The 12,909-nt window shown below is 33.7% G+C and overlaps 1 protein-coding gene across 1 annotated transcript; it reads left to right on the forward strand.

Moving 5' to 3' along the window:
* The first annotated feature begins 608 nt into the window (after positions 1 to 608).
* Positions 609 to 9,552, forward strand: tmem120aa (transmembrane protein 120Aa). Its single transcript, XM_015007394.2, has 12 exons — positions 609 to 763; positions 2,003 to 2,121; positions 2,255 to 2,386; positions 2,921 to 2,980; positions 3,062 to 3,157; positions 3,285 to 3,374; positions 4,542 to 4,607; positions 4,729 to 4,790; positions 6,099 to 6,191; positions 7,913 to 7,977; positions 8,080 to 8,148; positions 8,887 to 9,552. Exons 1-12 carry the CDS (start codon positions 686 to 688, stop codon positions 8,998 to 9,000), a joined length of 1,044 nt encoding a protein of 347 aa, XP_014862880.1. The 5' UTR covers positions 609 to 685; the 3' UTR covers positions 9,001 to 9,552.
* The last annotated feature ends 3,357 nt before the right edge of the window (positions 9,553 to 12,909 follow it).

Genomic DNA, 12,909 nt, shown 5'->3' on the forward strand with positions numbered 1-12,909 from the left:
TGAAGGCCAAAAAATCAGATTTTTAAAAAACATATTTTATATTTAAATATTAAACATATAGTTAATATATGGTTAATTATTTTCATCAAGAAGCATGTCATTTTAATTGTTTGATAATTGATCAATTTATTAAATTTACATTAATTTAAGATCAAATAAATAATTTGTACACCCCTGCTTTAGAAGAAGTCACTTAGGGATATTGCCAGTCACAATATGGCGGACGAGCTAACGTATAGTTCCTCCGGCGTGAATGTGAGGTGGAGTCATAATACGCTGATGCTGATTGTCTGAGAAGACATAACGGAATCACGAGGGTATGTTCTGATTGGACGAACTAGTAAATAAAAATTGCTTAAAATTACTATAGGAACAATGCTACCGACATACCGGATGTAGTTCTAAAAAATAAAAGTGTATGCACCTACAGAAAGGAGAGGCGAACAATGTTTTAAAGTAGTAAATGAAAGTGGAGCAGTTGTAGCAGCAGATACCAGCATTTGTCAAAGCACGTTCATAGTTGTTTTGCATTTCCCGAGCGTCTTAAGCGTGATGCTTTTATTGCGAAAGGCATCTGCTGGAAGCGTGTGTCGTTCACGGATGTTGTTTTGACGGTTACAACTGTTGCAAGAGGAGCGTTCGATTATTTCATCATTCCTAGAGATTTCCAAGCATCGGAGGAGAAATGTTGTTCAGTCCAACGAATTTATCCGAATGTTTTCGGGAATGGGAGGATTTGGAGAAAGATTACCATAATATTCAGGTTTGTTTAGTTATTGTATCCGGCCATCGTAAACAATAAACGCTTGCTGCCCGGATAAGCTAACAGACGGTGTAGATGGGGAGACTGGCGGGTGGGATCCACCTTTAGCAGATAAAGATTAAATGATAATTATCAGGAACATTTAAATACATTTTTTAACAGATCGGTTCATATGTGACAGATTTGATCATGTGTTATTTTACTTGCAACTACATATCTGTTGAAATGTTAAGAAGTTAAGAAGGTCAGAATTAGCTTTAATATATTTCACAATAATCCTATTTCATGGCATTATGCAGTAATTCTTGCAAAAGAGACCATATAAATGAACTTGTAATTCCAGAAACTTGAGATTTTGTGTTTAAAACTATCTTTTTCCATTGATTTTATAAAATATTTTGATTTTTTTTTAATTTGGGTTTTTTTTCTCTTTGAGCCAAATTAATCAAAATAACAACTCACTATGAATAATGGATGTTTAAAATATACTAGTTTCACTTTCTGAAATAAATGATAAAAAAATATTGACTATATAAAAAGTTTTTTTCGATTAAAGCACATCTTTTTTGTCTATTCTGCTGTGTAGATTTCATTATATCATCTTCCTAAAACAATAGGCTTAGTCATTTTTTGCCATTTTCCCTCCAAAGCATATTTTGGTGGTGATTTATTTATTTATTTATTTATTTATTTATTTATTTATTTATTTATTCTTATATTCAAAAATAACTGTTTGCAAAAAAAAAAAAAAAGACTTCTGGCATTTTTTAGGAAGCTAATACATTATATTAAAAATTACTTAATTGTTTTACAGCTCTGTTCTTTTTTATTTCTAAATAATAATAAAGAAAACAAAAATATGTATATTTTTGTTTACAGCAAAATTATTAATAATTCTCCACTCTTTTGTAGAATAGAATAGAAACAGCCTTTATTGTTCTGCAAAGGGGAATATTCATGTGTAATGGCAGCATCAGATATAAATGTTAACACAAAAAGTGTAAGATATAAAAAACAAGATTAACCATAACAATGACAATAATAAAAATATCAAACTAGCAGTCCGAGGGATGTGCAGTGGAGTCAGATCATCACTTTTCCAAAAATATCTATATAACATTGAAAAAGACAGACTATTTACAATACAGTACATCAGTGCAGAAAAACGAACGTGCAACAACGGTAGAGACGTTATTTAAAAATGAGTAAGAATGCCTCGTTAATCTACTCCACCTGCAGGAGACCCATCGTTTATATAAACAGAAGCTTGAAGAAATGACCAAACTGCAGAGCAGCTGCTCCAGCGCCATAGCACGGCAGAGGAAGAAACTGAAAGAGCTCAGTCTTCAGTTGAAGAAGTGAGTGTCAACAGGAAATGGGGTTAACTCAATAGCAGATGATAGATATATATATATATATATATATATATATATAATTTTTTTTTTTTTTTTTTTTTTTTTTACATTTGTCAAAAATCTTTTCCTCTATCAGCTGCAAAGGACAACGTCGGACTTCCAACCTGAGCCCAGAGCTGATGAAGTTCGTCTCTGCGATGGAAGAGTCCATCAAAGACAAAGCGCATGCTTTCTTTGAAATGGAAGCATTTCTGCCAAAGAAGAATGGGTAGAAAGACATTGCATGGCTTAAAGTAGGACTGGAGTTTTATCATGATACCTTGTGGGACTATTGTGAAAATAAAAACTTTATTACTTTTTTAGATAACTTTATAGCTGTGACTGAAAAGCACAGCACTTTTTAATATGTTTCTTTAGGACACCAGGCACAAAAAAAACTGACGAATAAACAAATAAAAACTAGCCAATGCACTCTAGAAAGTAATTTAAACTAACTGAATTAGACAAAGTGTCAGTATGAAATTAAACTAAACCAGAATGAACAACCCAAAACTATTATAACCCTGGTTCAAATTTGTTTGTATTTATTGATACACCTTTACACAGAATACACAGTGGGGAAAAATAGTAAGAATGATACCATTAATTTGAATTGATTGTGACAGCAATAAATCAAAAATCTTATTGTGATTAGAAATTTATCACAATAAATGATAGACTATGCGATAAATACCCACCTCTTGTGTAACGTGTAGAACACTGCATATCTCGACTGACTGATTTCTGCGTCTTCCCTGTTCAGGCTGTACCTCACGCTGGTTTTGGGAAACATTAATGTAACACTCCTGAACAAACAGGAAAAGTAAGTTGCATATTTTCACTGCAGACGCTTCAGAGCCACTTCACCAAAACTCTCCTTCTGTTTCTCCCCACCCATATAAAGGTTTGCATATAAAGGCGAGTATGAGAAGTTCAAGCTGGTTGTGACCTTCATCCTGTTCATGTTCTCCTTCACATGTCGCTTTTTGCTCAGCTACAGGTAGGAATGGTTTAGATTTGACTCAGTTAGTGGATTTTAAATGTGTAAAGCAGCAGGAGATGCAGTGTGTATTTGTTTTTTGTTGTTGTTTTTTTGTGATGATGTAACGCATCCCTCATTGTTTCAGAGTCCTGGACGCTCTGTTCAACTTCCTGCTGGTGTGGTATTACTGCACACTCACCATCCGGGAGAGCATCCTCATCAGTAACGGCTCAAGGTCTGTACCTAGTTTCATCCTATGTTGGGTTAGAGGCCCAGTGAGGGACCTAAAAGTCTAAAGAACATCCAGCGTTAGGATTAAACCTAAAGATTTTCTTATATTTTCTGTTTGTATATTTAAAATAAATGCCTGAAACTAGATAAATTAGTAGCTAATACTTAAAATGTACTTGTACTGTTTGTACATTTCGCAATGCTCAAAAACCCAGTTTCAATTGAAAATTCCAATACAGCAAAATTATTAATAATTCTCCATGTTATATCATAGTGCATAACAGGACTGTGGGACAGATGTCAGGGGCCAGGAACCTTCATCAAAAAGACATTGTATGGAGCTCTGGTAGAGCCAAAAAAAGTATAAGTACTTATACTCGTAAGTACTTATACTTATAAGTAACCCCTCTTTTACTTGTAAGTAAGAGGTGGTTTTACTTTTTTGTCAGTAAAATGTGCCTAAATAGTGCAGAAATACCTACTCAGTGGAAAATGGATTTATTTTATGAAAGTTTTTTTTTTTTTTTTTTTTTTTTTCAAATTAAATGAGAAATTATTCACCTAATCAGTGAACACAGTCAGCTGCACCACAAAAACACATAATTTTACCAAGAATTTTTGGTCTAGTGTATAGTACAAAATCTTAGAACATTTGGAATAAGATAAAACTAACTGATAAGTAACTGTTCAGCAAGGTACAGGAGCTTGTTTTAAGTCAATATTTCTTTAATACTGATGAAAAAGTACTAGTTCCACTGCAGATTATTATGACCAAATTGTGTGCTATGTTTTGTTTCCAGCTGGTACAAAGAAAATTTGCAAGATTGCTTTCAGTAAGGCAAACTTGATGAGCCCTCCTTAAGTTTTGGATCTAGAATAATTTAGACATCCCTTCCTAGCAATAAATCTGGTGACTTTATTTGTTTAATTAATGCATTGCATGCTCAGTTTATTGTTGAGTAGGTACAAAAAACATTTTTTCTTTGACCCTTACATCCTTCTGGCTCGACACAAAGTTTAGACACATTTGGTTTGGATTAAAGCGTATTCATGTGTTGGGATGAATTTGAGCGATTTTGAAAAGATTAGCTCTAGATGCAATCAACAAAATGTGAAAAGTATTCAGGGGAGGAAACTTTTTGCCAGCTCTGAGCATCTTTTGCTGTTTCAGGATCAAAGGTTGGTGGGTTTTCCATCACTACGTGTCAGCCTTCTTGTCTGGAGTCATGCTGACTTGGTAAGACCTCATCTGCACTCCGACCCATCCTCCACAGTTCGTAATGTAACGAACCGTATTATTACTTATCGATCGGCTCAACCTCATCACCTCTCTCACCTGGTGTGACCTTTGTTCGCAGGCCTGATGGGGCCCTGTACCAGATGTTCAGAAATCAGTTTCTATCCTACAATCTCTATCAAAGTAAGTGTGTCTCTGCCAGTTTCACATTAAACAATGGGTCTAAACAAATATTTTTTTGTTTCAGCCAATTATTAATTGATTATTAGAATAATTATCATATAATTTAGTAATTGTTAACTAGAGTATACAGACTCTAAAAATGGTCAGTTGCTGAAAGAACAACAGTCAGAGCAAATATTAAGTAAAATTGTACAAAAAATATTTACATCTTGCAGATGAAAAAACCTTCTTTGTAAATATGTTCAACCCAGAACTATTCAAATTCTGTAAAAAAAAAAGAATTGCTGGCTAATTATTAATCCAAATATATATATAGATAAATAGATTAGTAGTGCATTGTTTTTAGCTGCAGATGCATCCTTTAGTAGGAATGATCAGCTGTACACTAAAGAAATGCTGTTGTCGTATTTTAGGCAATAAAATGTTTATTATTTCAAAAAGCAGTTGAACATTTATTTATAATATTGTGGAAAAAGACATTGAATGAAAAATCTATAGAGTGTGCCAATTTTTTTTATGCGATAAATCATCAGAATAATCGGTAGAATAATTGATAATCAAAATAGGAAACACTTTATTTGAAGGGGGTTGAATAAGACTGACATGACACTGTCATAAACACATGTCATGAACATGAATAAGCCTTCATGAATATTTATGACTGTTGTCATAATGTCACTTTTAATACAAAGTTGACATTATTCAAAATGTCTTTGTTATGACAACTTGACATTAACCAAGAAATCATTATATCGTTATAAAAGAATTACTGATTGCACTTTAAAAATGAGGTAACTTTATGTTATTAAAGGTAAAGTTTAAACAGTAATGATTTCTTAGTTAATGTCAAGTTGTCATAACAAAGACATTTTGAATAATGTCAACTTTGTATTAAAAGTGTCATAATTTACCGAATGACGCTTTATGACAACAGTCATAAATATTCATGAAGGCTTATTCATGTTCATGACATGTGTTATGTCATGTTTATGACAGTGTCATGTCAGTCTTATTCAACCCCCTTCAAATAAAGTGTTACCTTAAAATAATCTAGTGTAAATATGCAAATGCCTGTTTAAAGGAAGATATTTCCAAATCTAGATTATTTATCTTTTAATATCTTATTTTAATAGTTTAAACAAGGCTAAGAATTTACAATATTTTTAAATTGAATATTAGAATATTCAGCAGAAAGTCGTAAAGTTATTGTAAGAAGCATATTTTTTTTTCATAATTAAATGGGTGTGGGTGGCATCTTAGTGACCATGTTAGAGTGATCCATTGTGATGTTTTGTTTCCTTTCTGCAGGTTTTGTTCAGTCCCTGCAGTACTACTACCAGAGTGGCTGTTTGTACCGACTCAGAGCGCTGGGGGAGAGACACAACATGGACCTCACAGTCGGTGAGTAAAGGCAACACGTTTATACTTTAAACAATATCATGGCACTACAAAAATGTGGAGAGAAGTTGCCCTGAGTTGCTGTTCGAAGCAGTCAATGAGACACCAGGGTCTCCCGTAATCCCGCCCGAAGGCTTTGATAAATGAAGTTGACAGTTTAAATTAATTTATTATGTGCTTCAGCACAGTAACAGGAAATAGTTTACCAAATTGTGAAATAATCTTTTCACAATTAAACAGTTATTTCATTATATAAACTGTCATTTTTTTAATTAAATAAATACATTTAATTGAGATATTAACTAATTAGAATTCATTTATTTCTGTATTTATTTCCAGTTTTAAAATATTATTCACACATTTAAATAATTATGTAGTAAGTTATTTATTTATAGTAATTTGGCACTGCCCGTACAAAAAAAGTGGATTTATTTAACTATGTATTTGTAATAGGTAGGGATGGGAGATATATCTGCATTTAAAGTGGCAGATATATTGCCGATTTACTTGTAACAAATCAGCATCGATCCGATAAATAAAACTGGGTCGATATTAATGACCACTGTTCATTTCCAACTTGTTGCCGTTTCTGGAGAAAACAAAAACAGCCTGTTATCAAAGTGAAAACACCGCATACACCTTTATATGCATTGATATTAATGGAATGGTGGGAGTCAATTAAAACTAATCAAGTTAACTGCAGGTTCTATAATTAATTTATCAAAATTAATCACATTTTAATCAAAACCAATTGACAAAATAAGCAACATTTTCTATTCAAAAATGTTCAGTTTTACTGCTAAATTATTGAATAAATAAACTCAACCATAAAGATATTTATTGTTTTTAATTTGTTATTCAGTTTAGTCAGCCATGAGATTGATTGATTCTTCAGAAATGTGGACTATGGATGCTGACATTAGCTTTGGGGATGCTGCTATATGTTTGCATTGAGATGCTATTTTAGTCTTGAATAGCTTTGCTGATAGGCTAACTCCTTTTAGCACAACTTGAACATAGCTATTGTCAAACAAAAATTTCTGAGTAATTACGTAAAAAATGTAACATGTTAAAAATCCATGTATTAATTAATTGAAATTAGCACATTAAAGTCCCAGACTTAATCAGCACCCATAGTGGAAACCATCTTAGCGCTGTCACAGAAACTAATACATCTTGTTAGCTTCTGTGCTAACAAAAGAGCACAGAATCTCTTGGAGTTTCAGCCTGTCAGAGCCTAGGAAAATTAATGGTGCTTTTGGATTGGCTGCTTTGCAAACATCAACCAATAATGTGTGAAGTTGGATTTCAGCTTTAAAGCTGCATTTTAAAAACATATTTATCTTTATGCTTGATGAAATAATCTATGCATTTTCTGTGAATAATTAGGAATCACATTTTATAGAAAAAAAATCCCAGAACAGCTTAATCTGCGAATACAATTTACCATATGTATAATATTGGTAAATATCAGTTATTAGCACATCATAACATCTATATTCATAATGGTCCACATATTCTAATCTGTGACTTTCTCCCCATTTACTCAACATCATTGGAAAATAACAATTATTGGATGAGGAGAATGTTATGAGCAGAAGTTTCTGTTACTCTGTTACAACAGTTTTCTGGTCTCTGCTGTAGAATGTTTAAACTCAGCCTTCGTAGCAGCAGGAAGCCTGTTTGATGTCAGCTCAGTTTAACTGTCCTCTCTGGGTGTTCAGAGGGCTTCCAGTCCTGGATGTGGAGAGGCCTGACCTTCCTGCTTCCTTTCTTGTTCTTCGGTCAAGTATGTAGCCTCTGTTTTAAAAGTGACATCATTCAATAAATCAAATTCATAATTTTTTTTTTCTGAGTTGTCTTGTTGAGCTTGATTTTTTTTCGGTTCCAGTTTTGGCAACTGTACAACAGCATGACGCTTTTCGAGATGTTCCAGCTCCCAGAGTGCAAAGAGTGGCAGGTTAGTTTCCCAAAAAACGTCATTCTCGTCCCATCAATTGTAAAAAATCTAAAGTATTCACATATCTTGAACTTTTCCACATTTGTCGCATGCCACATGAGGTGGCCACATTGAACAAGTAGAAGATGCTCTTCTCAGATGACATCACAACTAATTTTTTCAGACAGCTGTATGGTTCATTTGGTCTTTTCCTTGTCAGAAACTTTCCCATTTCTTGATTGCTATGCTAGTTTGATGAGCTAAACAGCTTATTGAATTTGACAGGCAGCCAATCAGAAAATGAGCTTTAGAAATAACATTTAGATAAATTATTTTAGCTTAGATTTTATTTTACAAAACATGATTGAATAACAGATACATTTAAGATTAAAAAAATATGGAATTCAATTTGTTTTACTTTTGAAATTTTTCTCATCTTCCCTACAACTTCCTGAGGCTCCCACAGCACCCTATGGTGGTCCACACTTGGACAAACACTGGACAAACATAAGTTATTGACTCAGGAGGAATGAATATAAATGTATGTCACACTAGTCAGATTTTTATGCTTAAAAATAGCTGAAAACCAATTACATTTTCATTCCACTTTACAAATCTGGTGGTTCTGCCACACAAAACCCAAATCACATACATTTACATAGAGTTTGGTTTTAGTGCGGCTAAATATGTTACAGTGTGTCGAAATAAAATGACCTCCAGTCTGAATTTTCCATGCCTTAATTTTATTTTGCCATCCAGGTGTTGATGTGCGGCTGCTCCTACCTGGTGCTCTTCATAGGAAACCTGTTCACCACACTGGGCGTGGTTTACCAGAAATATGTAAACAATGCAGACAAGCCCAAGACTGAATGAGCGCGCCGCAACCAGAACGGATCACCAACATGGCCTCAGAACCAAAACCAAACAGAAACCCTTGTCAGAGTTCTAAGGAGCTAAATTTGGGCCATAAACTTTGTTCAAAAGAAGAAAAAAATTAATTAAGCAAAAAAATGTGAAACTGAAAAAGATGTTCAAAACTGCTCTTCAGATTCAATGTTTTTATTTTCCCCCAGTTTCAGTTTTTTTTTCTTTTGAACAAACTTTATGGGTTTAGCTCCATCGAGTTCCTCTGTCATGACCTCCGTCCTTGTGGACCATTTCACTGTTCGAATGGGATTTCAGATTCCTGCGTTTTATGTTTGTCTAAATTGAAATCAAATTAACGTTATTATTGTATTGACTATTTTTTTTTTTAAATCAAGCAGTTTCTTCATAGCTTTCTTTTTCTTGCAGTAGGAACGACCGTCCATTTCAGAGATTGTGAAAGTTTGAAGGGACGTGTGTAACTTGAATGATATTTATTTAAAACTTTGTGACTTTGCTCAGGAGCTGCTCCGTTGTAATAAAGAGCTCTGCAAAATAAAAGTCTCTGAACCTTTTTTTTCAAATCTTTTCATGTATGGAAAATTAATTCCTCTAGTTTTAGAGGCAGCTGTAAGGATTTTTTTTCTTTGACTTTCTTTCTTTTTTGTTTTTTTTAGAACAGTCATGATGTGTAACCATGGCAACAAAGTATCGTTTTCACAACTGGGAGCAGCTGGTAAGTGTCCAAAACTCAAATATTTGCTGAAATATGACATCAAATCCCAGAGGAGTTGAAAAGGTCCAGCGACTGTCACACAGCAACAGTCTTCAGTGAGAGGCCTCTTCAGAGTTGCTGTGAGACTGACTGCTACTGGATACCCATCACAATCTATAACAACTCTTTGAAAATAATTGGATGATATGAGTTAAGACAACAATTTCCATTTGGAATAAAATATTTTTGAATTAAATTGAAGACAGCTGCTTTAACAATAGAAATAACTTTCAGGCTAACATTGCTAAGAAATTGTTCTTGGGGAAGTAAAAGTTAAACTAAGTTGTCTGGGCCTATACTTGTCAAGTTCCCGCTTGAAATCGGAGTTGGTAAAATTATTGATTCATCAATACTTTGTTGTTCATTTGTCCAATTAAATATCAATTCGGGAAAGCCTGTTAATCGATTGGTGTCACGCCATGGTGAGCAACTCTGTCTTGCGCAGCTTGCACCGTCACTATTCAGCTCAGTGTCATTCATGTAAAACAGTTCTTCATTGTGAGTTTATTTACGGTTGGCAAACAACTATTGTTGGACATTAAACCGTTATTATTAATCTAAATCAGATGATCGGATGACAGTGGTTCCCCCTAAAGCGCAGTTTACTGATCTTGTTCTAAGTTTCGTAGTTTGACGTCATTTGCAATCAGTGCCAAACTGGCCCCACTTTGGACAATTTATTACAGGAGCTTTATTGTTAGGTGAAAGATATTAGATTTATTAATTACACACAGATGAATGTTTTCTAATATTCTCTTAATTGTGATTTTCCACTTGCAACTAATAAAACATGACATATAAAATTAAAACATTACATTAGTGCAATAAGAAATACAGATACGTTGAGAATACTATTCTGAAAATAAAAGTATTGAACGCATATTTCAATCTGACAAGACTGATCTGAATGCATATTCTAATTTAACAAGTCAAAAGTGCTGCAATTTCTTGTAGTACATCAATATAGCCGCTAGATGGCAGCAGTGACCCATTAATGCTGACTGTAAAACTGCTAAAAAAGCCTCATCAAAGACTTGTGTTGTGGTTTTATTCTTGTGTTTCAACCTTTTTAGTTTATTAATGTCTGTATTTACGATCATCTTTTTTACTTATTTGGTAAAAAAAAAAAAAAAAGACCACAGGATTTAAAAAAGGCCTTTAGCCCGTGCTGTTTTTTTTTGTTTTTTTTCCCTCTGGACTGCGTTTTTTTTTTCTGGTTTTTCCTTGGACTCTAGTTTCGTAGGGAGAAATAAAGAGAAGCTCTTTGTTATGCCTACGTTTGTTTTGGAAGTTTTTTAAAGCAGCATTTATGAAAACGTCCGAAAGTCATTCAAGAACGTACGTTCAAACAACATTCAGAAGTATGCGCTTTGTATAAGAAGAAAAACAAATTATAAAAAGTAAGAACAGCCATAAAAGTTTTAAAGATATAAAAACTAATTCAAGTGAAATGACAGCAAAAAAAAAAAAAAAAAAGAAAGAAAATTAATTGGGAACGAATGTTCAGAGTGAATGTTAAGACGTTTGCTGAACGTCAGGTCCGAACTTCCGACTTTCAGACTACGTTCACGGATATCGTACGAACATTTGCTTGCTAGCTGGGAAGTTTTAATAAGTAACTCCACTTAATAAAATTCCTCATAAATATTGATTTATTGTAGTGGTTCTCAATACAAGCCACGTGTTATTTAAATTATAACTTAAGTTACTTTAAATTTTTATTTTAATTTTTTTCACGTTAAAGCCTATAAATATGTAGGAATTGAATATTTGGTATCATAACTTAAACTTAAAGGTCAGCACCAGAGTTTTCTAGAAAAATATTAAGATTTTATTTTGTGGTTTTAAAGGCTCTACGTTGAAGATGGCAAGAAATAAAGGCATACTTTATTTCTTTTACTGTCAGCTGCAGTAGCCCCTCTGCTCTCGGCTCCCATACAGAGCTGTCGGTTAGTTGTAATGCTCAGCTGCTCCCGTTTCAAACTCTCCTTATTAAAGTAGAGAGCAAAATATAATTGAAATATTGGCTACCTTTGACAGAAAAAGGAGTTAAGTCGATGAAAGCAATGTAGCAGTTTAGCTAGTTTTGATTTCCAAGGCATAAGGTGGCAGTTTATCATGATTCAGCCAAAGTAATGAAATAACAAACTGTGGACTGATTTTTATTGTCAGTGTGTTTCTTCCTATTGAGCACTGAAAGTAAATAAAACGTGTTACATGTCTTTTGGTTTAAGTATTTACTTACTGAAGGGTTTTTTGTTAGTGCTGCAGAGCCACAGCAATAGCTAACAGCTAGCTCCTCACTTCAGCGGCTCAGCTCAGCTGTTGCTCCTCCTGCACTTTGGACTGCAATTCTAGACTTTTCCAAGATTGGGGGGATCCTGATCCCCCCACCCCGGGATTTACGCCTATCGTTATACTGTTGCATATTTGGACAATTCTTCACTCTACGTTTTAGATGCTGGCAACTGCAAAAATGCTAAATCTTACCAAGTATTTTTGGTCTAGATTATAGTCCAAATATCTTAGTACACTTGAAATAAGACAGAACTACCTTGCAAGTAACTTTCAGCAAGATATAGGAGCTTGATCATATCAATTATTCCTTCATATTGATTACAGAAAAAAAATACTACTTCCACTGACACTTTTTCATCAACATTAAGGAATTATTGACTTAATACAAGCTCCTATATCTTGCTTGTTAGCTGTAAGTTAATTTTGTCATATTTCAAGTTTACTGCAATATTTGCTCTAGAAATATCCCAAAATAAGTTGAGTAAAAATTTTAAATTTTGCAGTGTCCAGCATCTAAAGCGAGTGAATAATTGTCCAAACATGCAACAGTATAACCAAAACAATAAATCAGAGCTAGCGTAGCAGAGCTGCTCCAACACACTGCCACCATGAGATTAAAAGCAGATAAACAAAGTGATCTGTTTGGTTTATTTCAACATAAAAAAACATAAAACAATCTTCAGTAATGAGCTTTGACCTTTGTTGCAAAACCTGAAAGGAGAGGATTGTGTGTTTCATGTTGTTTATGACTCAAAGAAAGCAGAGTGTGAGGCATAAAAAAGAAACGCATGCATGGATGATCTGAGGGAATAATACCTGAAAAATTTAAAATAGGAACCAGCTTC

The sequence above is a fragment of the Poecilia mexicana genome, unplaced genomic scaffold (assembly GCF_051168715.1).
Source record: "Poecilia mexicana isolate PSO_F unplaced genomic scaffold, ASM5116871v1 scaffold_14, whole genome shotgun sequence".
NCBI lineage: Eukaryota > Metazoa > Chordata > Actinopteri > Cyprinodontiformes > Poeciliidae > Poecilia > Poecilia mexicana.

Excerpts from the sequence above, each read along its gene's own strand:
- tmem120aa (XM_015007394.2), top strand. The coding sequence starts at position 686 with ATGTTGTTCAGTCCAACGAATTTATCCGAATGTTTTCGGGAATGGGAG. Across the intron at positions 3,375-4,541 it reads CTCATCAGTAACGGCTCAAG|GATCAAAGGTTGGTGGGTTT; the intron begins GTCTGTACCTAG and ends TTGCTGTTTCAG. Across the intron at positions 8,149-8,886 it reads CAGAGTGCAAAGAGTGGCAG|GTGTTGATGTGCGGCTGCTC; the intron begins GTTAGTTTCCCA and ends TTTGCCATCCAG.